Genomic DNA, 27,340 nt, shown 5'->3' on the forward strand with positions numbered 1-27,340 from the left:
CTACACAACAATTTGACAAATTGTATAAACAACTCAGTGACATGTATGTTCTAAAGGACTTAGGTTTTATCAAACATTACTTGGGTATTGATGTCATATCTACACCAAAGCAAGGTTATCTCCTAAGTCAGAAGAACAAAATAAATGAGTTGAGTGCATAAGACTAGATTGTCAAAGGCAAGAGGTTGCCCACAACACCAATGTCCCTAGACTTTCAGAAGAGTTAGTGAAAGTGAGGAGTTCAACAATCCTGAACTGTACAAATCTGTTGTAGGTAGTCTCCTACATATATCTAACTGAATGCGCCAGATATGGCGTTTGCTGTTAGTGCGCTAAGCAGAAAAGCTAGCAAGCCCAGCAAACATGATTGGGAGGGTGTTAAACGTGTGGTTAGGTACTTAAAAGGAACTGCTGATCATGGTTTACTGATTCAGTCCACGCCAAGCACAGAGTTGCGTGCTGTGCAGATAGTTCATTTGCAGACTGTGGTGACAGGAAGTCCTGTACTGGTTTGTCATTCAGTATGGTGATATGTAGCTATCACCTGGTGTTCTAAGAAAACAGACCACAATCAGCCTGTCCACTTCTGAGGCTGAGTTCTGCGCGTGTCGAAACGTGTTCCAAGAACTACTTTGGGTTGAGACACTGCTAACTGAGTTAGGTGAATCCATAAAGAAGCCTATAATGGAGTGTTTGATGATTCACAGACCTGCATCGCATTAGCAGAGACTGCAAACATGAAGAACAAAGAACTAAGTACATAGGGTAAAAGGAGTACCAGAATGTTAGAGAGCTAGTACAGAATGGAACTATTCAACTTGCCTATGTTGAAACAGAGCGAAATGTTGCTGATGTGTTTACTAAAGCTGTGTCACAGAATAAGCATCAGACAATGTTAGAACAGCTGAAAGTAATAAAGGTGCTGTCATAATAATTTTGGGAAGGGGTGTTAGGACTTGACAGTTAGATCACCAAAATCTACTTGACAGCTTGGCTGATGCAATCCTCCACCTTTCACCTAGTTTCAGTGGGTGATGCAACCATGACTAAGCACATCATGTGTGCTTGCATCACTGCTACCAGATGGGTTGTATGTCTCTATGTATATGCACAGAACAGTTTGGTCTATCGTGCTTTGGTTATACAGTTATGCGCTGCACTCTGTCAGACTGTTTTGTGACTTTGGAAACAAGGAATAAACCCTTCTGTTCTTTGAAGTGAACAACGCCTGGGTTCCTGTGTTTTCTTTTCCTTAACTGCTTCTGCTGTTACCACGACCGCTGCTGGGTGGCTCCTTCTCATATCAGAAAAATTCCATGAATATTTGTATGGAGCAAAATGGGTTTTTTAAAATATTTTTATTGTATAGTTTGAAATAATCATTCTGTTTACATCTTTCTGATATAATTTCCAAACAATATATTTCCCCCTTTTTTCCCTCCCACCCTCCCCTAATATTATGTTTTACTTTTCTTTAACCAAACAGCAGTAAGTTCATTCGTTGTTGTCTTCTTATCCATATGTCTTCTTTGACTCCTGTCTCCTTCATCCAATTCCCATAACTTGTCCATATCTTCATTATTTCATTCTGTTTTTCTTGCCATGTTTTATTCTTTGATAATATTTCAAAAATGTCTAATGTCACTTGTTCTATATATATTCCAACCATTTCTGAATCGGCCCATTTTTTCCTTATCTTTCCATCCAAACGCTATCACTGCATGTATTGCTCTAATCAACGTTTTATACATATTGTATATCTATTTTTTTGTCATCAATTATTTCCATAAATAATAGATCATTTCTTAATTCCACTTTATTTTTCACCAATTTCTCTATCCATAGCAATGCCTTTTCCCAGAATCTTTTTTACTTCTTTGCATTCAATCCACATATGGCTATAATGTGCATCTTGGTCTCCACAATGCCAACATTTGGGGATAATCCCTTAACCATATATGCAAGTTGTTTGGGAGTTCTATACCATTTTAAAATCAACTTTCTTTCCAACTCCATATATTTTTCAATTTTTATTTTTCTCATGCTAGCCATTATTCTTTGTATGGAGCAAAATGTAAGGTTGCAACTGGTAATAATCCTTTGACATACATTCTTAGAACAGCAAAGTTGGATACCACTTCTCATCACTGGTTGGCAGCATTATCTAATCATGATTTTACCATTTATCATCATCATCATCATCATCATCATCATCATCATCATCATCATCATCATCATCATTATTATTATTATTATTAAAAATTTCTAGACTGCCCACATCAGGGCGGTGAATAACAGTAATAAAAACAGTTTAAAAACACAACATATAAAGCAGGCAGAATTAATGCAGATGGGTTATCCCACAGATCACATGACCCTGAACTAGATGATAGTGCATTAAAGTTGCACAAGCATGTCTCAGAATGATTAGCAAGAGCTAGGTCTGAGGGTTTGGAAGAGATGTCTATGGCTATTGTGCTGCTGTGTGGCAAAAACATTCTGCTCATGTCATGGTACAGTCAAATGGAGAGGGTTCCACTGAAGATAGTTTTCCCATGACTGAACTGTTGTCCTGTGACAATGGAATTGTGACAAATGTGTATGAATACCCACAGTTATGGCCTGGAACATCAAGTATGCCTGGACTTTGCTCTGAAGATTTGAGAGAGATATAGAGGAAAGACAAGTTTGTTGTATTGTCGAAGGCTTTCCTCTGAAGATGCCAGCCACAGATGCAGGCGAAACGTCAGGAGAGAATGCTGCTAGAACATGGCCATACAGCCCAGAAACCACACAGCACACAAGTTTGTTGCTTGAGTGATCCAAATAATAATAATAAGGTAGCAGGCCTAGTAGGGGAGAGGAGAAACATGAACCTTATGAAGTCCAGTTGCTGCTGAGAGAATGGAAACAAAGTGGCCACTTCATGAAGTGGCACTCTATCAAAGAGCAAGAGGGAAAAAATAGGATGTGCAGGACCTGTGAGAGCTGCAGCAGAGAAGGCAGCATCTTCAGTGAACATAAAAGTTTATGCACCAATAATAGACTTTTCGATGCTGGAGTCTGATTATAAAGATACCAAATACTTTGCTGCTTACTGATTGTTTTACAGGATATGAACAAGCCTATTCAACAAAAGATCAAACAGTCAAGACTGTTGCTATTACCTTGTGGGAAAACTTTCTTTGCCACTATGGTTTTCCAAAGAGGATCCACAGTGTTCAGGGTGCAAACTTGGAATTCGAATTAGTATCTGAATTTTGCAACATTGTTGTATGAAACCGAGAACTACCTCTTACCATCCATGAGGAAACCCAGTGGAGAGATTTAATAGAACTCTAATAAGTATGTTGGGAACACTGGAAGATTTTGAAAACTGGAGGAAAATGTTAAAGCATTGATTCATGTGTATAACTGTACCTGAAATGATAGAACTGGGGAGTCTTCCTATTTTTTAACATTTGGTAGACAGCCCTTATTACCAATTGATTTATGCTTTGGTATTAGGCTGAAAGGGAAATCTACAGTAACTCACCAATGATATGTGAAGGACCTAAAAAGAAGGCTGAAGTATGCTTATGAATCAGCTGGAAGAGAATCGGGGAAAAAACCAAGAAGCTAATAAGAGGAGATGGGATGCAAAAGTCAACACCTCACATATCTCTGAAGGTGAGTGCTAGTTCACAATCTTAAATTAAGAGGACAACATAAATTAGCTGACATATGAGAAAAGCAAATATATGTTGTCATTCAGCAGATACAAGACCACCCAGTTTACATAGACCTGAAGATGGTAATGGTCCTCAAAGAACACTGCATTGTGATCTGTTGTGGCTATGTGGGTTCATTTTAATTGTGGATGCAGAAGGAGTTCAACAAACTGTTCACTCTAACCATGACTTAGCAGTTCTTGAAATGAATCCTGAAGCAATAGAGATTCCAGTTTTTCACAAGATACTTGGCAGTCAGAAGCAGAAAGCAGTGTTGTTGGACCCCAGTGATACAGTTACAGAATCATATAATCAAGGGGATGAACTGGCTGATGTTTCTTTTGAATTTCCAGGGATTGAAATAGAGGCCAAACATGTTGAGACACCAGATATGGGAACATCAGTACTGGAAGAAGAAACTTAAAATTTGTCTTGCAGATCACAAAGGCAAAGGCATATTCCTACAAGATTTCATTATTATGAATGTGGTGTCCACAGATTAGTTCCACCACACAAAAGGATGTTGGGGACAACATCGGTTTAGTAGGAGGAGAATATAATCCATGCCACTTATGTTTGGTCTTCAGGACGTAAGAAACAAGAGTTTATTGAGCATGAGCAGTTGGTAAACTGGCTCATAGATTACTAAGAGCCCACAGCAGGAGAGGAATGCCCAGAGCTTGACTGAGGGAACTGATTATTTCCTTGCAGGCCTATGCCAGAGAAAGACTTGCAGCAGCCACAGCCACCACAGAAGAACAGATAGTGAAAAAGCAGCCCTGCCCTTCTAATTAACATATTGGACTTTCTCCCTCTTCTTTTATTACTGGGCACTGTTGGTATCTGTTATTGTTCTGAGTGCCTTTCCTGAAGGGCAAAGAAGATTCTGTCTACATGAGTTGTGCTATATATTCATAGCCACTATGATTTAGTTTTAATTGATGTAAAGTTGTGTTGTATTAAATGTTTGTTATTCTGTTGAAGCAATTTCACATTTGTTTAGCAAGTCATAAGGTGCTGTCATTTTATTAATTTTAAATTTCCCACCAAGTCACCAATAGAGATTTATATAGGCAGGGATCTGCTAGATTACATGTGCAGCCGAACTAGATGCAGAGATGAGATGCTAGTGATCCATGATGGGATCTTCAGATATCTTTTGCTTTTCTTTAAAAGTAACTGGACATGTGCACTGGTTATTTGGCGGGCCAGTTTTAACTCCGCACACCATTTTTGGGATAGAAACTGTATAACAGAGGGAAAATATAGATTGCTTAAGAGATGGAGGCTTGGTCTGAGCCAGCCAAACAAATGTTCTCAATGGATAAACAAGCAAAGCTGCCCTCAGCAGCGCAGCGTATCCCCAGTGTTTACAGATGTTTCCCTTTCAAACATTATAGTGTTTACTTGACGACCTATACACACACAAAAACTTGCTTGCCATGTAGTGTGGGACTCATAATTCAAACTGCAATGTATACAATTCAGTGTTTTTGAAAGAAAAAAGCACGCGCGTGCACACCAACTAAAATATCTCACGGACAGTCTGTTGTGGCAGAGATGAGAAAAGGGGGGTTCAGACACTGACAGCCCGTAATCTTTTCCTTTTTTTCGAGTTCAAACATTTGCGATGAGATATGTAGATGTCCCTTTCCCAAGCGAAAAAGAAACCAGGAAGGTCAACCTCGCCTCTAAAAAAATTTATTTTCAGGCGTAAGAAAAAAATGCTGGAAACTCTCAGCGCAAGTCTGGTTATTAGTCTCAAGCTGTTGTGTGTGTGTTTTAAAAAGACTATCACTACACGCTTGCAGGATTCCCATAAAGGGCTTTGCTGCCCTGACTAACCACACCGGCGCCACCCATCTGGGAACGGCGGGTTCCGGCTAAAGGACGGTTTGTGCCCTGCGAGTGGGGCAGCAGGTTGCCCTGGACGCCGGCGAGAGCGCAAGAAGAAAGAGAGGAAGGGCGGGCATGGGCATGGGCAGGCTGTCTTCTTGGGTCCCGCCCGGCGGAGTCTGTCCCCGCCTGGTTCCCTCCCTCTTTCTGCCTCCTCCTCTGGAAGTTGCTGCCTCAACACCAGGTATGCCCTCGGCGCTGAGTTTAGAGAGCGCGCGACTGCGGCGAGGTGAGTCTTTTGGGAGCACGAGAGTGGGGGTGGGTGGGGGCGTTGTTGGTAAGAGGGGCTCGTGCTGGAGTTGCTGCTGCCGCCACCGCAGTTGGCGCCCTCTTTTTTCACCACAGCCTCGCGGGGGAAGGGGGCGGGCGCGGAAGATTTCGAGTCCCTGGGCGGCTGGTTTCCCCTTAGTCGACTTTTAGTTCGGCAAAGCAGGTGCCCGCTGCTTCCGTCTGCCAAAAGGGGAAAACGGGTGTGGTTCAATCAGGCTCACCTGTTGCCCAAACTACGGCTCTTGAGTCTTGAGGGAAGGGTTCACGAAAGGCAGCATCTGTTGGACAACAGTCTGCCCTTCGTTGCTGCCCAGAGAGACTCGATGCCTAGAGGAACTCCCATTAAAAAAATGGGGCCAGCCAGGCTTGGGAAACGTCTTCCGCCTTGGAATGATTTGGTTCAGATTTGGGGACTGAATACATGTTTTCAAATGAGAGTTAAGCAGATACTCTTGCCAAGCGTGCTGGGGATTGGCTGTGGCTTCTCAACTGACTTTTGTGTCGAAAGTAGATTTGCTCTGCTTTGGGTTACATGAAGCTTGAAATCACTTTAATACCTCTTGACTCCTCCCAAGTCCTAAGTTGTGTACTAGAGAAAAAAACACACATCTTGATAGGTAATTCTGCATCCCTGTGCACTTGAACCTTAGGCAAAGCCTCACTGGACTTCATGGCACTTAATTTTCAGTAACCCTGTTTAGTGATTCTAAGAAATCCCTGTGACTGATGGAAATAATTTTTTTCATGAGAATGGATTAAAAAAAAGAGTCCATGAGATACGTTGGCCTCATTTAATATACATTTATCTAAGTGTGGGCATTCACTCTCGAGTTATTCATACATATACACTTCCGTATGTGATGCTAAGAATGCTTTCTAGTCTTGTCCCTAAATATGCAACATACAAAGTAGAGGAGAGTTAGATTAAAACTGACTGTTAATTTTATTGTACGTAGGTCTGCCTTTTGAAAGGTCTGCCTTTTGAAATTATGAGTACAGGAAAAGCAAACAGTGACTTAAACATCATTTGTAGAAATACTCCACATTTTAATATGACCCACCCCCCTTTGTGGTATTGTTGTTACCAAAAATAGAATTGGGTTGGGTTTTTTCTCCTTGGGGCTTTGATCTATGGCGGATTCCGCATGGGCCAAAAACGGTGGTGTGAAAACAGTGTAAAGCCTTATATACAATTTTAAACCATTTTACACCATTTTCACACTGCTGTTTTTGGCTCATGCCAAATCTGCCTATGAGACAAACCCTTTGGCCGTTTCCGCACGAATGCGGAAGCGGCCCGGAGTCCGGCGATACTTCGACGGCCCGAACACTGGGACCGTCCGCGCCAGACGGGTTCTAGAAAGAGCCGGCGCGCGGCGGCGGCCTTGACCTGCCAACGTGTCCAGACCTCCGGCGTCGGTGAGGTTTGGGGACCGTAACGTCTTCCAGCTGGGGGGCGTGTCCCCAGGCCTCGCCGACGCGCCGGAGGCCCGGGGACAAGGTAAGTACAGGGAGGGGGGGAAGCGCCAGGAAGCCGCTGCCGTTCGCACGGCAGCAGCTTCCAGCTGGTGTTTCCTCAACAAGTGCGCTTCGAAGCGCACTGGGAAAACGCCGGCGTCGGGACGGGCGGGCAGCGCGAGGGCGGCGCGGCTGCAACACAGTTGCGCCCCCTGTGCGAACGGCAGCCTGGGGACGGCGTTTTTGCCATCCCCAAGCCACCGTTTATGGCCCGTGCGGAAAGGGCCTTTGAGAAACTATTTGGGAAACTATTTGATTGACTTGGCTTGCTGTAGCAAAACATTAACTCTACTGTGGCATTCCTGAAGCTAGGACATAGGCATGGAGTGGCTGATGGCAGTAAGAGCACAACCGTGCCTAAATATAATTTCAGAGGGCAACCATGATGGTCTGCAGTAGAACAATTAGAGTCCAGTAGCACCTTGGAGACCAATGAGATTCTCAGCTGTTTGACAAAGGGAGCTTTGACTCTTGATTACTTGAAAGCCTTGTTGATATGTAAGGTGCTACTGAACTTTAATTTAGTTTAGGTGTGCATAAACATGTGATTATTTTTTTCAGTACTATTTATTCACATGCCATTAGCTCATGTATTTGTCTCGCATTATATATCTATCTCTTTAGCATGAGGAGATGGAGCTCAGGAGAACTGCAAGAATTAGAAGGAAAACTGTAGCAGAGCCTTCATGAATAGTTCTTTCTCTACTGGTTTTAGTGACTATAGAGATTCTGTCTAGGAAAGGCTATGGAGAAGTGTACTACAGTAAAATGCAAGGCTGGAAAGGCTTCTCTTGAAATTACTACCTGTAATGTTCAGCTGCTACATCTACTTTCTGTCTAACTTAGTCAAACTAGAGGAGTGTGGCAGACAAAAAAAGACCTCAAAGCATCAAGAATATTTAGTAGCGTTCCCCACCCCCTAGTTGAAACACAAACTGTTCTACTCACCTTATAGTTCGCTTGATTTGGTTTCTTTTAAATTTTAGATCCATGCACTTCAAGGTACAGAAGTGCTGTGTAGCCCAGTCCAATATCTAGTCTAGATTGCTTCTGTTTTGTGGGCTATGTTGTTTTTCCCCATAATGCAGAACCAAAGCAGTTAACTCATTACTGAAACAAAATGCTCTCTTCCTATGAATTAATTCAAGAAATCTGCACATTTTGGGGGTTTTCTCCTTTGTTACAGCATAAGCCATACAGTTTGTGTCAATTTAATGAGCTTTGGTGCCCTGAGCCATGGTGATCTCCTACTCATTTCCAGTGGAGGGCTTTATCATTCACTTGGAAATTCAGAAGTGGTAAAACTTCATGCCAGGTGCTATTTCAGCGTGTGGACTTTGTAGGGATATTTGTTCCAGCAGTACCACTTTTGTTGTACTTGTTGTACTATGACTCTTGTATACAATCTATGATTTATTCAATTACTTTATTTACATTTTTCCACCTCACCTTATCCTGCACTTCAGGAAGCTTTATATAATCAATAATAGGACTAAAAACACAGTTATGACATAAATTACATTGGGGTGCTATGTGGTTTCCAGGCTGTACAGCTGTGTTCTAGTAGCATTTTCTCCTGACATTTCACCTCCTGACAATTGCAGGTGAAACGTCATAAGAAAATGCTACCAGAACATGGCCATGCAGCCCAATAACCCAGTGATTCCAGCCGAGAAAGCCTTCGACAATACATAAATTACATTGCTATGCAGGCAGGATTACTGTGTGCAGAAAATCTTTAGAGAGGAAATATAATCTTTTATTACCTAGTAGGATAGTTTAAATATTCTGCATGGTGGTTTTAAGTGTTGCTGTTCTGTTAAATGATCAAGAACATTAAAACATTAAAATCTGGCCTTTTCATTGCTGAGACAGTTCTCATTTTTCTTTCTATTCCTCCTTTTTAGCTGCAATGCAATGACAGGCCACTGTAGATGGATTGCACCTCCATTCAGAACTGAAGAACTGAGGTAGCCTTCTCTGAAACCTGGGACTTTGAATTGCTGCTGCTGATTTCCCTAGTATGGGTACATCATTTCAACTTTGTCTCATGCTGGCACTGTTATCTGTAAGAACTCTTGGGAACACTTGGAAATGTCCGTATATTCCTTACAATTCAACCATAGATTATACAGTGCAATATCACCTGCCTACATTCATGGCTGAGGGTAACATCCAGAACATAGTCACATATGAGCCTGCTGATGCAATCTTTGTTGCTGTCCGGAACAAGATTTACATGCTGAACTCAAACTTAGTGATTCTCTCTACTGTAGTGACTGGTCCTTGGGGTAGTGACCAATGCAAGATCTGTGCCAAGTGCCAAATGAAAGGTCCAATGAATTTTGAAGACACAGATAACAAAGTTTTGGTGATGGATCCATTTGAACACTGGCTTTACAGTTGTGGGACTTCTCAGCATGGAATCTGCTTCCTGCATGAGATTGAAATCCAGAGCAATATTGCTGTCATTAAAGAAACTACATGTTTGTATTCAGCCCAATTTAATAAGCCTTATGAGTGTCCAGATTGTATTGCCAGTGCCTTAGGCACTAGAACTGTAGTTGTTGATAAAAGTGCATCGTATTTCTATGTTGCCTCTACTGTCAACCGGAGCATAGCTGAGACATACAGTCCTAAATCAGTATCTATAAGAAGACTGAAGAGTACGAGAGATGGATTTGACCATTCTTTCCATCACTTAACTGTTCTGCCTGAGTATCAAGACACATACCCTATTAACTACGTGTATTCCTTTAATGACCAGCACTTTGTTTATTTCCTGACAGTCCAAAGAGAAAACCTCAGCTTCAAATCATATCACACTAGGATAGTGCGACTCAGCATTGAGGATAATGACTTGCAGAAGTACCGTGAGCTGAACTTGGATTGTCGCTTTGAATACAAGCGGAGGCGGAGGAGGGGACTTGCAGTAAATCCAAGGGATGTAGCTTTTAATGTCCTGCAGGCAGCTCATGCAACCAAGCCAGGCTCAAAGCTGGCTCAAGAGATCAGTGCCCGTGAAACAGATCTGGTTCTCTTCGGTGTGTTTGCTGAAAGCCATGTAGACAGCATGATGCCACAGAAGAATTCTGCTGTTTGTGCTTTCCCCCTGAGCATGATCAACCAGGCTATTGACAATGGGATGAATAAATGCTGCAGTTCGAATGTCCATGATAAGATGCTTCGAGGACTGATGTTTTATCAGCATACTGAATACTGCCCACATAATGTGAGTTCCCAGCAAACACTGCCCATCGTATTTACGTTTAGGAGCTAGGTTGTGATTTCACATATTTTAGCAAATGTTTGAATGTACAAAGTGCTCACACGTTTTTATTCCTCTTCACAGCAAATCTTTGAGGTAGATTGTTCCATAAAGGTGGGAAATATACAAGAGCATGGCAGGAATCTGGTTTGAATCTCCTAGGTACAAGTGCAACACTAACTGAAATACAGTTCAGCACTTTCATTACTTTGTCAGTGTTGTGGACACTGCAGCACATTGCAGAATGCAAAAATGGCATCCCATGTTGGGTTCTTTTTTTGTCCTCTTGCAATTCATAGGACATTCACCTGTAGCATGGCATCATGTTGTGTCTTTCCCTACTCTAGAAAATATAAGGGCAGTGGGGAAATGCGAAATGGCATGATATAACAGCTCAGAGTTAGAGTTCCTATGAAGTATTTGGGAGAGGGGAGGATAATTTTCCAACTTTGCTACCGTATTGCATATAAAGGGAAATTTTCTAAACAATTTAATTAATATGTTAATAATAGAGAAAATCTATCCAAATGTCCAAGAGGAATTTTTCAACTTTAATAAGGATTCTATTTGTTATACTAGTTTCCCATAGAACACTTAAAGCAACATTCAGATCAACATGGACATTTTTAGCCGTGGAGTTTTAGTACATAAGTTACCCTGCTAAAAGCTGAGATTTCTCATAATTTCAATGTATTTACAATGCAACCTTAAGTAGGGTTACATTCTTCTAAGTCCACTGAGGTCAATTGGTAAAACTAGGATTGCAGTGTCTGATTTAGCTTTTACATTTTCATCAGCTGTCCCAGATTTCCTTCTAGTATCTCTGAAACTAGTATCTAATATCACCTAGTATCTTGGAAACTAAACTATTCACTAGGATAAAAGCTGTGGAATTATGCTGTTCTGTGCCTGTTAGCTTCATTACCATTCTTTAGCACATGTGACTGTTTTATGGCTACTTGCTGAAACAAATATGCCTCTGTTTCTTGAAAGGGCTTGGCTTTAGTGTGTGTTTGTGAGTAAGTAGCAGACGTGCAAGAATATCTGATAACATTATTATCACTCTGCTTTTGTACAGGGAGATAAAACTGGGATGCATTGTGAGACCATGATTCACCTTGTCAGCAAACAGTTCATTAGCAAACTTGGTATTCAGTAGTAATGGCTGAGATCCAGTAGGGCCGCATCCATCTTGAAGCATAGGCAGCTTGGAAGCGTTTCTTTAAAATCGCCTACATAGGTTGGGAATGTGCTTCTAGCCTGGCCTGTTCGGACTGAGCAGAGAGAATACAATGAGGTTTATGTGGCTGTTGCCCCCGGGCACTGCAGGCAATTTGCTTGGGTACCAACCAGAAGTGTGTTTATTAATGGCAAGTGATTAAGTAGCAGTTGCAGCTTTAAATTGTGTAAGAACTGATTTAGGTATTATTTTTGGAGCTGCTTCCTTACTGGTGGGAGTTGTTTACTCATAGAACAGTTAACATGTGAATCTCAGCCAAGATTACTTCTGTGATCTCCGGAAGTCAAAACTGAACAGAGATGGGCTGAATCATATGCTGCTTATGGGACCTGATTCTTTTCATGAGTAAAGAAAATAAGCAGAAGTATCACCAGTACTGGTTCTGAGATGAAAGCTGGAACCTGTATGAATTTTGGGTTTCGTTGTTATATGCTTCTTTGCTTTTAGCAGCATGGATTGGGCCAGTAAAATAATGACTGAGATACACGAATTACCTTGTGAGATTCACACCTCCCACACAACAGAGAAGAAAGGGAATGGATTATATAGCTCCAACAAGACTGGAAGATAGAATTCCATATATTAAGACCTGCTATTTTGTATTGACTCCAAGCCCAGAAGATTAAGCTATCATTACTTTTATTCATTTAAAAATACTAAAAAGCTGGCTAGTGTACTTAGTCAACTATTTGCACAGAGTTCTGGGCTTTGGTTTTTGAGAATGTGCTTAATATAAGCAACATATTATCTCAGCAGCATTAGTTATATTCCTGTCCTGTTTGGACCCTAAGAAAGGTACAGTCACGAACAGCGACCTTTTCAATTTGCCTTTATAATCCGTTTGAGCAGACAGTTGCTAATGGATTTTTTGGTGATATTTTTGTGACAACTGTTTTGGTTCCCGGCTGCAAATGAATTTTTTAAACCTTTTCAGACAGAGTAACTTGTGTCCTGTTGGCTCAGCTATTTTTAATGAAAACGACTTTTTCCCATTTTCAGTTTTTCCTTGCGCGTCTGAATCGTTACTGTGTGCTGTTTAAAATATCTGGAGCACTTTTGAAAGGATTGTACATCCCCACCACCACCACCACCTTTTTCCACGTTACATTCTTTCTTTGAACATACTGAGATTGACACTATAGAGCAGTAGCACTATAGCACCACAGCAATTCAGTGCTTCCCATTCAGTACTATATCACCAGTATTCAGATGTCTTGGATTACTATGGCACTATAACACTGTAGTACTGGTAGAACACTTTTTAAAAAGCCAAAAAAGAACACACAGCAAAAAAAAAGGTGGATGGGTGGGGGAAGCAGTGTTTAAAATGGCCAGAGCGCTTCAGAGCACTTTAGAGACAGCTCATAAACAGACTGAAATGAAACACCCAACCCTATATCATTTTACTCAGAATCAGGCCAATAGTGGATAACAACATCCAGTTTAGAGCAGTAACCTGAACAGGGTCTTTCCATTGTATACTACTTGGTGGCACTGCAATAGATTCAAGCACTGAAGGAAAAGCACATAGTTTTAGGTTCATTATTACATAGCACATACCAGGGCAGACCTCTTTTTGTACTCTTGAATCTGAGCCTAGATTTTCTGTTTCCTAAAATCTGGGACCAGTGTGGTAGTTACTAACTATACTACAAATCAGAGATCTAAATAATACAGGCAAGAAAGTAGAAATGGAAAGAAGTCTGCACAGAGGGAGGAAAATAACCTGGGCATGGCAGAGAAAGGTGATGCACAAAATAAATAGAGAGTAGAATGGACAAAAGGACTGTGCATATATTATTGGTAAGACTGCACCTGGAATACTGTGTTCAGTTCTGGGCACCACAATCCAAGAAGGATATTGATAAGCTGGAACGGCTCCAAAATGGTAAAAGGTCTGGAATCCATGCCTATGAGGAGAGACTTAGGGAGCTGGGTATGTTTAGTTTGGCAAAGAGAAGGTTAGGGGATGACATGATAGCCATGTTTAGATTTTGAAGGGATGTCATGTTGGTGAGGGAGCACGTTTGTTTTCTGCTGCTGCAGAGACTAGGACAAGGAGTAATGGGTTTAAGATGAAGGAAAAGAGATTCCATCCCTATTGTGCCAGCATAGTCTTAGAAACCAGTGAAACTACTGGTGGCAGGCACTTCCATGTCTGGACTGCACACCAGTGTCTTTACTCTTTCTGCCAGTGTAAACATGTCAGCACAGTCCTCTGCCACTCCCTCAAGATGTTTCACCTACTCATCTGGATTAGGCCCTAAGTCATTTTTCTGAATGAACAAATACAAGAATGTGATAATCTGTAAAAAGCTTTGCTGGAATTTAGAACAAAAACCTGTTAGTCTTTAAGGTGTCGTAAGACTCCTGTTTAATTTTCTTCTGCAGACAAATGCAACTACTTTTCTGGAATTAGTTCTGATGTGTTTGGGCTGTCTCCATGGGCATTGTGGTGAATATGGCTTGGCCGAAAGAGTGGTAGTTCCTGTTCATTAATGAGATTTTAATATTTTATATAAAGAGCTAGGTCGTAATGTTAAATAGAAGATATAATTACATTTTTTCTTTGCCATACCTTGTTGTTTAATCACCAGAATCAAGATAGCTTCAGCAAATGAATAGTAAGTGTGCCTCCACTGTCAGCTTAATCAGTTAAAGTGGGACCTACCAATTAGTTGACTAATCTGATTAAACTGCTTGCAGAGGTAGGGGGGAAAGGCAAAGGAGATCATTGCTCCTTTCAACAAGCAAAGAGAAAAAACCTTAAAAGGTACTACTTGGGTCACATTAGCAAGTGATATGAACAGAATTAGAAGGATTTTTAGTAAAATCTGGGCTGATTGAGATCTGATTTCTGGACACACACCCTTTGTCCCTATCTGCTTAGGTATACACAAGAAAAATAAACAGTGAATGGATGACACGGCCTCTTTGGTTTTGTGACTTCAGCCTGAGAATTATGCAATAAAAATTAGTCACACCCTCTTCCTGCTCCGTCTGTATCTTTATATGGGTGTTGGCTGAAGGACAAGTTCCGTCACTGAGAAGAAAAGGGAATGGGTGAAAATAAAGTATCCAGGCTTTGAACATAGAAAGCAGTATGCCTACTGTATTAACTCTATGGCCCCTTCCGCACATGCAAAATAATGCGTTTTCAAACCACTTTCACAACTGTTTGCAAGTGGATTTTGCCATTCCACACAGCTTCAAAGAGCATTGAAAGCCGTTTGAAAGTGCATTATTCTGCATGTGCGGAATGAGCCTATATGTAGTATATGCCACAAAGATACGTTTTCAGAAATAGATATTTATTTGCAATCATTTTCTTCCAACAACAGCTGTTTCTCATGTGTGAAATACAGTTCATGTGTATTCCTTTCAGGTTGTGCTTCTCTTGGGCTCATTCCGCACACGCAGAATAATGCACTTTCAAGCTGCTTTCAGGGCTCTTTGAAGCTGTGCGGAATGGCAAAAACAGTTGTGAAAGCAGCTTGAAAGTGCATTATTTTGCGTGTGCGGAATGAGCCTTGTAGAAATATGACATATGCCCAGTTCCTTCACCACAGTATTTTGTTTCTGGGGAAAATGCAGTTCTTTTCCCAGGAGGATTTTATTTGCTATTAGGAGTATTGTGTGGAACACCTATCAGTGAATGTCTTTTGTACTTGTAAGCAGTTGTGTGGTTAATATTTTCTATGGTTCAAAGAGTAGTAGAAAGAACTGTTGCTCATTGAACCTATTAAGCACAGAATCAGAGAAAGAATCCTTGGGGTACAGGGTTTGGAACAGTGAGCTCAGTTTTCTCTAACAGATAGTCCCAGAATATCTATATCACTGGGTACTGGCTGCCTTAATGTTTCATGCTAAATGAGGCAGTGGTCCTTCTTGGTTTTTCCCAAACACACAGTGCCATCAAAAGTAGAATTGCTCCCCTCTAAGCCCATTGACTTCAATGTACATAGAAGGGTACAACTCTGCCTAGGATGGTACTGATATTGCAGCAAGGCTCTTTGTAAAGAATGGTAGAAACTTCTTTCAGGATGCCATATTGAGCCACTCATTGTGTGGTTCTACAGCCTTCAGAGGCTGTGTTTCTGTATTGACAAGGGTAGTCTATGCTGTGATATTAGCTTTGGACTTCTGAAAGATGGAACAAGTGATTCTGCCACCATATGACATCCTATCTAAAGCAGTAGAAGGAATTTATTTAGAGGGTTAATGGTTAGGAACTATAATATCAATGCCTATGAAATACAAAGGACTCACCCCATCTTTGTGGAAGTCCTTCCAGGATAAGTAGATGTATTTTTGGACTCATTACCTGGAAATCCTTTCTAACGTTTAGACAAATAAACTCACCTGGGAGTCCTGTGTCCCTGACACATTCAGACCAGACGGTACAAGTCAGATTTTGTACTCCCCGCATGTATGCTATGATTTACTACCTTACACATATTCATATGTTAATATCATTAATATTAGAGATAAGAGCGCTCAGACATGAGACTGCTTGGCTTTGTTGAAAGAACAGCGTATGTCATCATCCAAGGAGCTCAGGACAAAATACTTGTTTCTGTTTCCTAACAACCTGTGAGGTTGGTTAGACTGAGAGAGTTAAATGCCTGTTGAAGTGTTAGCGCCAAACAGAAGCCCTGCTTTGTTCATACTGTTTCTGAGAAGTTGTTTATTTATGTAGTGTCATTAGTGTGTGTGATACTTTACAGAGTGTGAGAAGACTAACCTACAACCTCAGGAATGTTCCATGAGAGGCAACAAAGTGGGGGGATGCAGGCAAAACAGGGTGTCAGTGGGAAGAGTATGCATTGGCATGTGCCAGTGCAGGTGATAGTTACTGCAAAATAGTTTTACAGTCATTTTTATTTTCTAAAATGCTGCTAGTTCTCTGTTGCCCCCTCCCCATAGTGTGGGAAATTTGAAACTAAATTTTTAGCAACTGGTTTTTCTCAGGACGGAGGTGCCTGAACCAAACGTTTGTTCTTCATGTGCAATACTTGGCTGGAGTTTGTAATAAGACCTTGTATCCTTAAAAATATATATATTATTATTTTTCTATTCTCAAATTTCCCACTTAAAATCATGGCTAGAACTACAATTAACCCCAGTTTGCTTATGAGGAATTCTGGCTTTTTACTGGTGAGTAACTTATACAGATTACTGATGCGGGAGGGGAAGGACAGCTGGTATTAAAAGATGATCAGGAGGGCTTTTTAAAACTTTATTTCAAGCATTTGTACTATATTAGATCTATTGAAATAATGATATATTAACACAGGAATATCGAAATAATAGGCCTCTTCTCCTATGGCACCAGCAGCAAGAAATATGTGGGGGGGGGGGGAGGGGAAGGGAGGAGAAGAGAATATCAGCTACAGGACATGGTCCCCTTCTTCAGCAGTGTGTGGCCCAGGGAATTGCATTGCCGCTTTCATTTGGGAGGGATTGTTTTTTGGAAAGGGCTACTATTGATATCACTGCTATAACAGCAGTATTGACATAACAGTAATATAAAGGCTTTTACAAAGCCAGCAATCTTGAGACTACAGGGTGTGATGAGATCTGTGCCTTTAAGAGTGAGTTTAGAGAATCAGGAAAAGCAGACACAGGAGAGTTCAGCAGACAAGCTGTGTAGTGCCTCCTTGTGTGTAAACAGAGAAACATGAGGAGATCCCACTACAACACCACTGTGCAGTGAAGAGCCCCGAGGTAAATGTTCCATGTATAATGGACCTTTTTCTGCATGGACCTACCTTGCTTAAATTTTTGTGGCATCCTAGCTTTATTCACTCTGCTATCAAAGCTAACTTCCCAGAACAGTATCAACATCTTTGACAGGGAAGGATGTGTGTGACTGCACTAGAGTCTATGTATTCTTCATATTTTTCTTCACACATAATCCTCTATTCAGAATTATGTATAGAGGAGTGTTTGGGAGAGGAGTTACAAGTAAAGGATGTTTGTGTACAGTAGAAAAATGGATGGAATCCTGGAGTTGTTAGCTCTTGCTTTGCCTTCTACTAATATCAAGGAAATAAAAAGAGTACAGAAGAAAAAGATAAGACAGAAATTGTAGGGGGAAAACTCTTGATTGTCTGTTGTTGACTGGGGAGGGTCTCTATCTGCCTTGCAGAAAAACAGTAGAAGATTGGAATAACCACAGTCACCCCATCAGGTAGTGCATTGTAGCTCAACAAGAAACAAAACATGGGACATGCAGTTTCTTTGAAAGATATATTGGGAGCCCACACCTCCTGATGTCTATACTTTAAGGTTCATGGCCACTCCTTTACTACTATTGTATGTTCCACTGTGTACACATAGACGTGCATTTGCTTCTCCTATCCACTTGTGTCTGTTAAGTATCTTTCTTCCAGAAAGATATACTCCTTCCTAAAGATTCAGCAATAAATTACTATTGTCTTATAACCTGTCATATATAAAGTTCTTTCTTGTTCCCTGTAACCTGGCTAATCAGCAACATATTCTATCAACACTTTCTATTCTGTTGCATTCCAGACAATATGCTGTTAACTACTTCTCTGTTGCTAACTACTTCTAGAATGGATGGCCTTCTCTAATGGCCATTTTAATAAAATCTGTCAATTTGGTGAAATGAGTTGGCTACAAATCAGACATGGCCATGGTGGACACCACTGACAGAATTAATTATAAGATGTGAAGTATTGATGAATCTTCCAGTGAGAAAGTTTGCAGAGATATTAATATTATTTTACAAGGAGGAATAAAGGAAATTTGTAATAACCACCTTTAATGCCTTTCTTCAGTGCTGGAAATGCAGAAGAATGCATCAGTGTCTCAGCACTCGTCTGTTCTCCAGTTTCTCATGAACAATAATAATATCTCTACATTAATATATCTAAGGATGTATGTTCTGATGTATGTTCTGATATCTTGGCTCATCTGTACCAAGGCAAATTGTTCATTTCTCAGGACCCTGCTACAGGTTCTATATCTGTGTTTGGGATATAGAACCTGTACAAGGGTCCTGAGAAATCTGTTGGGACATGCCTGATATTTCTTCACCCACCCATTTCCCAGCCACAATCTTGCCAAACAGCTTGCCACAAAGCATCAGTGCTGGATCAGATTGATTGAATCAGACTGTTGTGACGTGGTCATGGAAATTACTCTTCACTGCTCTCTTTTTGGAAGAAAGGAAGGAAGTTCTAGGCATGGGGTGTACTCTCCTTTTCCGTTCCTCCCATCTTCCTCTTGTTAAAACTTTCAGTGACTTCTGTTCCTTATTTAGAGGTGGCAACCATGACTGTTGACTAATTTGGCAGCTCAATGACACAGTGACCCATTGCAATCTTCCGGCTGGGTATGCTGAAGCACTGTGTAACTATAGCTAGGCCCTGTAGGTACAGTTGCCCTGTGGCTGCTGTGAGTCACCGTCTGGTTTGTTGGAGTCACGTGGTCTTCAGTATATTATGCAAACTTGTATGAACCTTGATCTTGTGTGAATTTACCTCTCCTGCTTCTGTTATTAAACTGCTTGTGGGAAGAGTTTGTTCGTGTAAACTAGCCACAGACATGTGGTTGAAACTCGCCAGGGCTGTATCCAAATGGAAGATTTCTCTGCTTTGGTTTCCCCCATCCTTTGTATATACTTTCTTCAAACCTGTTGTTCTTTCTGGAAGGAACATGTTAGTAATCTGCCTGGATAGGAAGGTTTGCAGTTGAGAAGGTTTTTCTCAAATTTTTGCAACTCTCCCTGCTTCATCTCCTACAACCATGCTACCGGAGGGCTTTGTTTAAACTGTTCAGAATATTGGAAATTGCTTTTGCATTGTTGCATAATAAAGAGTAAGTCTGTTGAGCAAAAAAAAGTTTGGGGAGGGTAAATTTTGTGTATGTGACATTACAAGGGGAGCTGAGGAGAGAGAAGAGGTGGGGTGGCAGTAGAGATACTTGCCAGCTCCCTGCAGGAGACAGCGGGAGTAGGGTTGCTAGCTCCAGCTTGGAAACTCCTGGAGATTTGGGGGTGGAGTCTGGGGAGGACAGGGACCTCAGTGGGATACAGCGCAACAGAGTTCACCCTCCATAGCATCCATTTTCTCCAGGGGAACTGCTATCTGTAGCCTGGAAATGAGCTGTAATTCTGGTCAGTTCCCACAATCCACCCATAGGCTGACATCTCTAACAGGTAATCCCAGAATGAAGGAAGCAGGAGAGTAAGGCAGCAAAGGTTAGAGGCAGTGGGCAGCCAAGGGGACCTGGGGAAATAAGAAAGCTGTAATAATGAATCCTTATGCAGTCATTCAGAAGAGCTCTTAACTGAAGATCTGAAATATGGCTCAGTCTTTTCAGTATAGCTGTTTAAGTATTCATGTTTAATGGTTATGGCATATTTAAATTGGTATTGTTGTAAAAATCTTTGTGTCTGCTTTGTAGAGAAAGGCAGGATTATATATGAAGTGAATAAACTGTGTTTGGATGGAGTCACTCGAAAAAAATTATATATGCTGCATTCATTGTAAAGCATTAATTTGCTTCTTATCCCTTAAAATACATAGAAGTGACAGCCTTTCCCATGTCGCTTTAAGGACAAGCAGCAAATTTTATAGCAGTGTGAACCTCACAACTAGTTCTGCATGTGTGTATCTATGTACCAGATACTAAGTGTCAGGTACAAATTACTGCATAAAAAGCAATGCTAAGTGGATGGGGAGGAGGAACAAAGAGACAATATAGAAAGGGGTCTTGATGGTCTGTGGAGTGGAGAACTTGAAAAGTGGAAGAAACTGAAGAAACTCACCTCCAAAGGCAGGGGCACAGGAACCTGGGTTTGTGGAGAAGACCTTAGCTGATGGACCGGTGTATAAGGGAGGAGGTGGCACTGTGGACCTAAGTTGTTTAAGCCTTTAAAGCTAAGAACCAGCACTCGTGGTCAGAAACAGATGAGTTGTTCCTCCCCATTCATCCTTTGTCACTGGGAGTGATTTCACTGGGGGTTGAAAGATCTGCCAGAACCCAGAAGAGTACAGGAAAAATCCATACACAGAATTGTTGAATCTGCTTTATTTAGCTGGGATTTTATAGCAGTTTTTGAGAAGGCCGCCATCAAAGGCTCTTAAGAAAACATAATATAGTAGTGATGGGCAAGTATTCAGATCCAGTAATTGATTGGTGACCGGATAGCCCAGCTAGCCTGATCTCAGACGCTAAGCAGGGTTGACCCTAGCAAGTGTTTGAATGGGAGACCTCCAAGGAATACCAGGATTGTGACACAGAGGCAGGCAATGGCACAACACCTGTAAACGTTTCTTTCCTCCAAAACTCCACCAGGGTCACCATAAGCCAGATGTGACTTTACAGCAAAAAGAGGGAAAAAAGATTAAGAGTGAGCAGCAGAGGATAGGAGTGAATGGACAGTTTTTATAATGGAAAGAAATAGTGTGATCCTTGTTTTACTGTATATAAATCATCTTGTCATGGAAGCTTCTCCCTTTCCTGTAAATCACTCTAATTTAATTCAGCAGGCACACCTTTCTCTTCCTCTCCTTTCGTGCTGTTGCCACTAGTATCCCTCTATGTTGAAGGCACTTCCTCCTGCATCAACTTGCTGTTATACTTAATTTCCAGAAGTCTGACCACCCATATAATTTTGGGACATACTGAAAGAAGAGGTTTCTTAACTTAGATTTACAGTTAAGTTCTAACTCAGTGGTTGATAACCAGGAGGACATGACAAGGTTTACAAGGTGGGTGTGAAGCACTTTAAGGGAATTCCCACAGTGAGTACATTCCAGAAGCTGGAAAGAAAGGTGAGGCCCTGAGTCAGCAGGACACTGAAACTATATGACAAAATTTAACTAGTTTAAGTATTGTAGCTTTCCTACTAGGGATCCTGTGATGTCTGTGTGGAATGCTCTCTAGCTGGGAGTGCTTATTACTCTCAGAGCAAATCATACGTTCAACCAAAGGTTTTCACAAAATATTTCAGCCCATAATCATACCCTAGGTTAAGCTGGTTAGAATTTTTTACATAGGGTGGTACAGTGATCAGCCGTGCCATGGGATGATGCAGTCCTGTTAAGCTAGATTCACTGTGAGTTCATCTGTTAAATTAATGAATTTCTTGAGAATTTCCTCCTGAAGTAGTTTCTTCATATGTTTTGGCATACTCTGATGCTTAATGATTTTATATGACCACTCCAGAAACAAATTTGGTCTTTTCTATGTTACTGCAAAGAATGTAGCCGTATTTTCAGTGCAAAACCAGACAAAACCAAATGTTATTTAGAGGAGAAGGCATTCTATTCTTTGCTCTTGTAGTGGGGAAAATAGTGAGTGCAGACTGGTTAGCTAAGGACCTTTATGCACAATTGATCAAAGCAACACTGCCTACATATTAAGTCTTCAGGTGGTACTCTGGCAAGTTCTGTTTTTCTATAACAGTGGTGTGATAGCCCATTTGCCCTCTTTTTAAAGAGAAATTGTCTAAACATGTAAACTGATGGGCCTCATTTTTTAGTTCTTTTCCCACCCACATGAAAGATCAAACCTCTCTTTCTTTCTGCTATTGATATTAGTTTAGTTGTTTGGACCCTGTTTTTAATACTGAGCATCTCAGTAATCTGACTACCAGCAAATTTAAACTCCAGATTCCTTTTTCCATTTGCTAAGAGTATATTGCATAATTTAAATGTCCTTAAGACTGTTTACATTAACTGACCTTTCTTCTGTAACAGCTTCTTAAAACTTTGCTAGCTCTCACTGTAACTAACTGTACTGTCTACTCTTGTGAAGCATTTGTAGTTTATTTAGTGTACATGCTGGAAAAACAAATGCACAATCCAGGGGTTGCCAGTGGAAGATTCACTGATTTGAAGCGTGGCAAGCTAAACTGCATATACTAGAAGAAAATATTGCTTAATCCTTCTCAAGCCCTTTACAAGATAGCAGGTAATATTAATACATCCAGCTAGAGAGGTTCTCACTGGGATTATTGCTGTGACTTTAGCCGCTATGTGTTGCATAGATAACAGGATCAAAGCTTTTTGTTGCAGGGATATGGAAAATGTCTGTTGTAGGGATATGAATTATAAAAGTAGTGGGTAGGGGAACACTACAGGACAGGTGAGGAACATGTTGGTGATGGGCAATTGTATAAAGGTGATGTTTTTGCATCCATATCTACAGTTCTTGCCTCTTGTAAGGATCCAGCACAAGGCTAGGGAAAAACATTGTCTGCATACAGGTATTATTCAGGATGAGTAGGCATGTTGGTCTGTATCAGCAAAAGAAAACAGGAGTTTAGTAACAACTTAAAAGTTAACCAGGAGAGGCTGGTTTAACAAAACAACCATATAATCATAATTAACTATTGATAGACAGGCAGAGCAGGATTAACATAAAATCTACTGCAAGATAAGCAAATGCAATATGAAATGAGAGGAGTATGGCTAAACTAGCTAGCGTCCATAAGGGTTGAGATAGGCCTACAGTGATTGAGGAATCCAAGGTATCTCCACTCCACCACAAGCCTTTTGTTTGGATCTTGTTTTAAACAGGCTTATCTTTGTATTGTTGAAGGCTTTCACAGAATATATACTGCACTTGCTTTACTACCATCAGATCTTCTGAAGATGCCAGCCACAGATGCAGGCGAAACATCAGGAGAAAATGCTACTGGAACAAAGCCATACAGCCCAGAAACCACACAAGACCCCAGGCTTATCTTTGTAACATCTCTTCCCCTCCTTATCTTTCTGCTGTGAATATAAATCATCAACCTAATTAATATACATTTGAATACACCTGATTAAGTGATCTCTTAATGCTGGGATAAGTGCCACTGGACTCCTGTTTTTTGTCAGTAGGTTAATAATTTTGTCTTATATTTCTTAGCCTCGGTAGGTTGCACATGTGCAATGTATGTGTTCATTCCAGATCCCTTCCACTAAACCTCTCCAAGTCTCATACGATATCTCACAGTACACAATAACTTCTGTGTGTATATTATGCCAGGTGAATTCCTCAGTGGTAGACACCAGCTGCTGGAAGAAGCCCACCATGATCACTACGGACAGCTACAGGTTAGACCTCTTCAATGGGCGTATGGCTGGAGTTCTGCTCACCTCTATCTATGTAACTGCAATTGGTGATGTGACTGTTGCTCACCTGGGCACCTCAGAAGGACATGTCATGCAGGTCAGTTGTAATGCTCAAAGGTGCATCTCTATTCTATATTGTCATGTGTTTCATTTTCGGAGATGGGGATACTGCTCTTAACAGAAAGGATACCGTCTCTTTGTCATGTTTTTTAAAGTCTTACAATTGGAAGCCAGTCCATGAAGTTTAGCAAGTGTTTTTGTTACAAATACAAACTGGTTTGATTGTCACAGTTCTTCCATAACAAACCGTGCTGTGGAAGGCTAAGGAATTTCAGATAGGGAAATCTCGGCATCCTTAAAAACGGCAGCAGCCTTGCAGGAAGCCACAGAAGTTAAAAAAAATGATATAGGTTGTGAATGCAGGTGAAGATGAATGCTATGCAAGGAATCTGTCACTATTGTATTTATACTGGGGTTGCTGAAAGTAGGTCAGTTGAGAGATGGGAATGATCAGCATGGATTCCTTGTGATCAAATCACCTCCATGTGTCTATCTAATCCTGTAGCTTTGATTGACAAAGCTCCTGGAAATGTCAAGTTACAGTTCTCCTGCAGACAACAGCATGTTTGCCAAACTAGATATGAAGTTCCCTAGAGCGCTTCCTCCTCCAGTAAAAACTCCTGATGGGGCTCTTTTTTTATCTTCCTAGGTGGTGCTTCAGAGATCCCTGGCCTATACAATCACGTTGGCCAACTTTTCATTGGGTGAGAGATTACCAGTGATGCAAGAAGTCAATAGGCTACAGGATTCTTTGTTCTTTGCCACAGGGAATAAGGTGAAGTATATGGGACACATATGCCTAACTGTGCTTGGCCTTAGACCTCCAAGGAATGATAACAGATCATTTTATCCATGTAGGAGAGTGCTCTAATCTATAGCTAAATGCCTCATACATGTTGAAATGTTGAGAAAAATCCACTAATAGGAGCTTTATGGAACATTCCAAGTTCAGAATGCCTGCAGGGAATGCATGCTGAAATCCTTGAAATCTTCCTGCATAAAAACACCCTCACCCCACCCCAACATATCAGGATGAAAGCCTTTCTGTATGATAGGCTAGTTTTCTGCAGGCAGGGAGTTTGTCAGATGGCACATCACTCACTCGCACCAGCATCTGGTCCAGCCCCACGCTGGGCTGGATGCTGGCACTGAGCCTGCCCCTCTCCCTGCCCCACCTCGGGGCAGCAACAGCAGCCAAGGTAAATCTCAGCTACTCTTTGTAGTACTATAACATCCTCTTTCTATGTGTCTGTTCTTCTTACAGGTATCACAGGTGAGCGTGACTGGCCCAGGCTGTCACCATTTCCTGACCTGCCTTCGCTGCCTAAAGGCAGAGAAATTTATGCAGTGTGGGTGGTGTGGAAATTCATGCACTCGTCGGGAAGAATGCAAGACACTGTGGAACAAGGACAGCTGCCCCCCTGTCCTCACTGATGTACGCAAGTAACTTTCAAACATGTCCATATTTGTGAGATCAACCAACAGTAATTGGATACAGTAGCTAATGCTCTCTGCGGCCATGCCAAATTTCATTTGGTGCTTTGAGAGGATTTTAATGTCTGTTCTAATATTCTTGTTGTCAAATGCCTAAAGCATTCAAGCATCTCAGGAATTATAATGCCTACATTTCTAACACATGCTTTTCATTAGAACTGTACAACTTTAATGTTACAATAGTAGTTTTCTTTTTTCACAGGTTTTGCGTTCTTTCCTTTCTATTTTCTTTAACTTCTTGCTTAATGTGCACTTCTAACATAAGTGACCTATGACCCATTCCATTCAGCATGCTAACAGCAGCAAGTTTCTGAACAGTTTTCAAGGGTATTGCCATACAGCGTGAGGCTGTGCGTAAGAAACAGTGACCACATGGAAGCCTTGTAAGTTGCTTCCCACATGAAATGCCTTCACAGAGGAAGCCAGAGGTGCCCAACTTAGACAGTTATGTGGGTTATAATGGATCCTGATTGGAGTTAAGTGGGCCACCTTGTGATGCTGTCTAGCTCCACTATGGCCCATGGGGCTCAGTTTGTGGCCCCTTAGATCTAACCTGATGAAAACAAATAATCAAAACATCTACATAGGAAACCTACTAAGCAGAAAGCTGTCCTTACACACAGACTTGTCACTATTTCTTCCGACCCCAAGGATTTGATTATATTGTTTGTATAACTCTGTCTTACGTGTTTCTTTAAGCTTTACTTGCTTATACCTTCTTGACTCTTTATCATATCTAATAATGCTGGGGAGGGGAGGGGCCTGATACAGCCCAATCTCATCAGATCTTAGAAACTAAGCAGGGTCAGTACTTGGGAAGGGGGACCACCAAAGAAGACTCTGCAGCAGAAGGCTATGGCAAATAACTTCTGCTTCTGACTTGCCTTGAAAGCCTTTCTTTCCATAAATCTCCATGAGATCTCTATAAGATGGCTGTGACTTGACAGCACTTCACACACACAATAGTAATGACCACATGTGGGCAACACAAGCAGTGCAAGAGGGTAGTCACAAAGGCTTATGTATCTGAGGAAACTGACAAGATTGTAGGATAATTTTCCATGTGATCCTCACAATGAGGGGAATCCCTCCCTAAGGAGAATGCTAGGACTCCTCACGTTCAGGCCCTGAGGTGAAACAGAATGAAAATGCCTTGCGATGTGTGGAAGACACTTAGGCAACCAAAATGGCACCTTGTAATTTAAGGGATTCCTGCAACATCTTGGTTGCTGTTTTGGTTTCCTGAACACCTCAGCAGAATGAAAGTAAATGAGTATTATTGGCTTATTTTGCGTGGTTCATGGAGCTATGCAAGGTTCTGAAGCCTTACAGTCTGACTTGATCGGCTGTCTCTTCAGAGTTCTCCCTAGGTATTGGTTGCACATTTTCAAGACAGTGGCGCAATCACAGAGAGTAGAAACTAGCAATATAACAAAGAAAGCCAAATTCTGGGATCCTGAATTCAGCACCTGAGACCAAATTCACACAGTGCAAATGCAGAATCTTTCACTAAAGAGCCTTACCTTCAGATTTGTTTTCATGCTGAGTGTTTTTTGTATTCTTTCTCCATTGTGTTAACCATTTATTGTGATTTTCTTCTTGCCATTTGAGTCTTCCTTCATTTGATATTCCTGTGTTTTCTTTTAGAAATGAACATGTTTCTCTCCTCTGTAGCGTTTGTTTGAGAGATCAGATGCTGAACTAAAATTGAAAATACATGTGAGGTAACTGTAGACAACTAGATATAGTCAATAACATCTGTCAGGATTTGTTCACAATACAG

The 27,340-nt window shown here is 41.2% G+C and overlaps 1 protein-coding gene across 2 annotated transcripts in view; it reads left to right on the top strand.

The window, feature by feature from the left end:
• Window positions 1-5,799: 5,799 nt before the first annotated feature.
• Window positions 5,800-27,340, top strand: part of MST1R (macrophage stimulating 1 receptor) — a 56,593-nt gene continuing 35,052 nt past the window's right edge. For both annotated transcript variants that reach the window (XM_048492205.1, XM_048492206.1), the window contains exons 1-5: window positions 5,800-5,835; window positions 9,302-10,626; window positions 23,918-24,100; window positions 24,713-24,838; window positions 25,328-25,498. In XM_048492205.1, coding sequence (XP_048348162.1) covers window positions 9,418-10,626; window positions 23,918-24,100; window positions 24,713-24,838; window positions 25,328-25,498 — 1,689 coding nt within the window. In that variant the 5' untranslated portion in view covers window positions 5,800-5,835; window positions 9,302-9,417. The remainder of the gene's footprint in view (window positions 5,836-9,301; window positions 10,627-23,917; window positions 24,101-24,712; window positions 24,839-25,327; window positions 25,499-27,340) is intronic.

The sequence above is a fragment of the Sphaerodactylus townsendi genome, linkage group LG03, assembly GCF_021028975.2.
Source record: "Sphaerodactylus townsendi isolate TG3544 linkage group LG03, MPM_Stown_v2.3, whole genome shotgun sequence".
In the NCBI taxonomy this organism is placed as follows: Eukaryota; Metazoa; Chordata; class Lepidosauria; order Squamata; family Sphaerodactylidae; genus Sphaerodactylus; species Sphaerodactylus townsendi.